General features: G+C 42.5%; 1 protein-coding gene across 1 annotated transcript; it reads right to left on the bottom strand.

Annotated features, from left to right (window-relative positions):
- Nucleotides 1–730: 730 nt before the first annotated feature.
- On the bottom strand, nt 731–2499 carry LOC119651581 (tubulin beta chain-like). Its single transcript, XM_038055220.1, has one exon. It carries the CDS (start codon nt 2275–2277, stop codon nt 913–915), a length of 1365 nt encoding a protein of 454 aa, XP_037911148.1. The 5' UTR covers nt 2278–2499; the 3' UTR covers nt 731–912.
- Nucleotides 2500–3716: the final 1217 nt, after the last annotated feature.

The raw sequence follows: 3716 nt of genomic DNA, 5'->3' as shown, positions 1-3716 counted from the left end.
GTCGGCGCCATGACGATGTTCGGTGTAACAAAATAAATGGGTGGGTTGTTCTACTGTTAATGTGAATAATTTAGAGAATGGGCGAAGAGGTTTTATATGGGTTGGGGCGGTAGAATCATGGGATCGTACTTGAGGAATCTATTCACGGACCTTGATTTCGAAACCTTGGTCACGAATATCCAGGTTGAAGTGGTGAACTTAGGGGAAATTGGGGGTTCAAGTGGATATTGGAGAGGCGTTTTTGTAGGTAAATGAAATGTTAGGACTAGGGAGATTTCTATTTCTAGTCAAGTTTAGTCTAGCTCTTTTGTATTTAATACCGTTAGGGATATCATTGGCGAGTGTTGAATTACCCCAATGTACTGGCGAAATGTCCGGTCGATGGTTTCGGTTGGATACCACGTTGCTGGACGAAAGCAGCAGTGGATCAAATCTGGCCTTAAGGATCCAGTTCAGAGTTTCCGCTCCGCCTCGGGGAAATTCCGAGATACGGGTGGGTAAGGCGGCATGTTTAAGCAATTATTATGGAGAGGGAGCTTTCCGCATGGAGGAATCTGGCACACTAGGCCGACTTGGCCACAACTACCTTCGTATCAGACCTGGCTTTGTTACAAAAATAAATATAAAGATTGTCCAGGTAGTTCTTTGGGAAACTCGAACGAAAATGGCTTTTAAAATATCCCCCCCCCCCCCCCCCCCGAGTTACATTTAGGATTAAATTATTACATTGATGATGCAGTAGTGAAGTTACTTTATTTCAGATCTGACCGAATGAAATTAAACTTCACTTTTGTGTAGCACTCGAATATTCATTTCTAAGTAGACATTACGTCTAATTTCTTTCGCTTCTTCATTCTACACCAAATTCACAATTTAAAAAATAAAATTCATCTTAAATCCTTTTTTTTATGTTCAAATTTTCTCGCCACCTTCGATATCATCCTCATATTCATCATTTTCCGCTTCATCATAGTCGCCAATTTCATCAGCAACGCCTTCTTGGTAGGCTTGGTATTCGCTAACTAAATCATTTATGTTGCTCTCTGCATCAACAAATTCAACTTCCTCCATACCTTCGGCTGTATACCAATGTAGAAATGCTTTTCGCCGAAACATTGCCGTGAACTGCTCAGAGATCCTTTTGAAAAGTTCTTGAATTGCAGTTGTATTCCCAATAAAAGTGGCAGCCATGTCTAGACCACGTGGGGGTATGTCACAGACCGCGGTCTTGCAATTGCTAGGAATCCATTCGACAAAGTAGCTGCTGTTCTTATTTTGTATGTTCAACATTTGTTCATCGATTTCCTTGACAGACATTCTTCCACGGAATACTGCCGCCACGGTGAGATATTTTCCATGGCGAGGATCGCATGCTGCCATCATATTTTTTGCATCAAAAATCTGATGTACAAGCTCTGGTACGGCAGTTGTCTGATAGGGTTGTGACCCTCGTGCTGTTAATGGGGCGAATCCGGGCATGAAGAAATGTATCCTTGGGAACGGGACCATATTAACTGCCAGCTTCCTGAGGTCCGCATTCAACTGTCCTGGGAACCTTAGACAAGTCGTTAGGCCAGACATCGTGGCTGATACCAAGTGGTTCAGATCACTGTAAGTAGGCGTCGTCAATTTCAAAGTCCGGAAACAAATATCATATAGAGCTTCGTTGTCTATGCAGTAGTTAGCGTCCGTGTGTTCTATAAGTTGCTGGACGCTTAGGGTCGCATTGTATGGTTCCACGACCGTATCAGAAACCTTCGGCGATGGTACAATTGAATAAGTGCAAATAATCCTATCTGGGTAATCCTCCCGGAGTTTTGCAGACAAGAGGGTTCCCATACCAGACCCCGTACCACCACCAAGTGAGTGAGTTATTTGAAATCCCTGGAGACAATCACATGCCTCCGTTTCGCGTCTTACGACATCTAGGACTGATTCCATAAGTTCCGCCCCATCCGTGTAATGTCCTTTGGCCCAATTGTTTCCTGCTCCCGATTGGCCAAATATAAAACTATCTGGTTTAAACATCTGCCCAAACTGACTGGCTCTTACTGAGTCCATCGTTCCCGGCTCCAAATCTACTAGGACTGCACGGGGTACATACTTCCCGCTATTCGCATGATTATAGAATACATCAATCCTTTCCAATTGCGAATCATCGTTGCCATAAAATGATCCATTCGCGTCAATACTATGCTCGTCGGAGATAACTTCCCAAAATTTCGCACCAATCTGATTACCACATTGGCCTGCTTGTATGTGGACAATTTCGCGCATTGTTTTTTTGACTTAATACTTTTGAAATTCAAAATAGCACTTCGGCTCGTTTCGAAAATGTTACAAATAACAACACTTAAAAGAGAAAGGAATTAAAATATAATTTATAATAAATTTATTAAATTTTCGAAAAGGGAGAAAATAAAATCAAGAAAAATTCTTAATGAAACGAAGGTGGCCTGTTCAAATTTAATAATTGAAATGAAACCTACATTTTGTAGGATGCCAACTGATCACTTCGATTTTGACTGTAATATCAATGATAGAATGTTCCGAGTATGACACTCAAGCCCCAATGTAGTGTGAACACAAAAAATAGTGGGCCAAGGGGATGGGCCCAAACATTTTCTTTTGTGATTCAATCATATCGAGGTAGCTACCTAGCTAAACTACATATCATCATCATAATCATCGGCGCAACAACCGGTATCCGGTCTAGGCCTGCCTTAATAAGGAACTCCAGACATCCCGGTTTTGCGTCGAGGTCCACCAATTCGATATCCCTAAAAGCTGTCTGGTAATCTGACCTATGCCATCGGTCCATCTCAGACAGGGTCTGCCTCATCTTCTATTTCTACCATAGATATTGTCCTTATAGAGTTTTCGGGCTGGATCATCCTCATCCATACGAATTACGTGACCTGCCCACCGCAACCTGTTGAGCCGGATTTTATCACAACGAGACGGTTGTGGTATCGCTCATAGATTTCGTCATTGTGTAGGCTACGGAATCGTCCATCCTCATGTAGGGGGTCAAAAAATCTTCTAAGAACCCAAGTTTCCGAGGAATACATGAGGACTGGCAAGATCATTGTCTCGTACAGTAAGAGCTTTGACCCTATGGAGAGACGTTTCGAGCGGAACAGTTTTTGTAAGCTGAAATAGGCTCTGTTGGCTGACAACAACGGTGCGCGGATTTCATCAACTATTACCTGCAATAAAAATGGGGCGTAGTAAGTCAACGTGTTAACATGATCGACCTGAAATTCTTGCATTAGTTCCCATTTGTGCCTTTTGCGAGGGTGTAGTCCTGAAATTAGGTCTCAAGGTAGACTTCTGTTCGAGAAAAGAACTGATCTCCATCAAGAGAGCCGGTCTCGCTACCAAAAGTGACAAAAACTAAAGAACGAAAATTGCATGTAACAGCAATGAAGTTGTCGTTCTTTTTTAATGTGTGACCTTTTCACTGCCATTTCCGTTGGTCAACCCGTCCACAGGTATGTGCCTCATACGATTATGGAAAAGATGACGCCACCACAGCATCGATGTTATTTATAGTGTGGAATATTCCCACAATCCTGTTCATCCTGGTTCGAGCCTAGTTGAGAGCTTTGGTGCTCACGATATTGGCTAAGGTATATTGACTGTAATGAAGCGACCACTTAGTTGTTCTAATTACCTCAAAAAGCGGCCTCTGTATGTTTGCCTTTGAAGTAGTT

This window comes from Hermetia illucens, chromosome 3 (assembly GCF_905115235.1).
Source record: "Hermetia illucens chromosome 3, iHerIll2.2.curated.20191125, whole genome shotgun sequence".
NCBI lineage: Eukaryota > Metazoa > Arthropoda > Insecta > Diptera > Stratiomyidae > Hermetia > Hermetia illucens.
This window is presented reverse-complemented; position numbering and strand designations above follow the sequence as displayed.

Coding starts and splice junctions, on each gene's coding strand:
- LOC119651581 (XM_038055220.1), bottom strand. CDS start 2,277: ATGCGCGAAATTGTCCACATACAAGCAGGCCAATGTGGTAATCAGATT.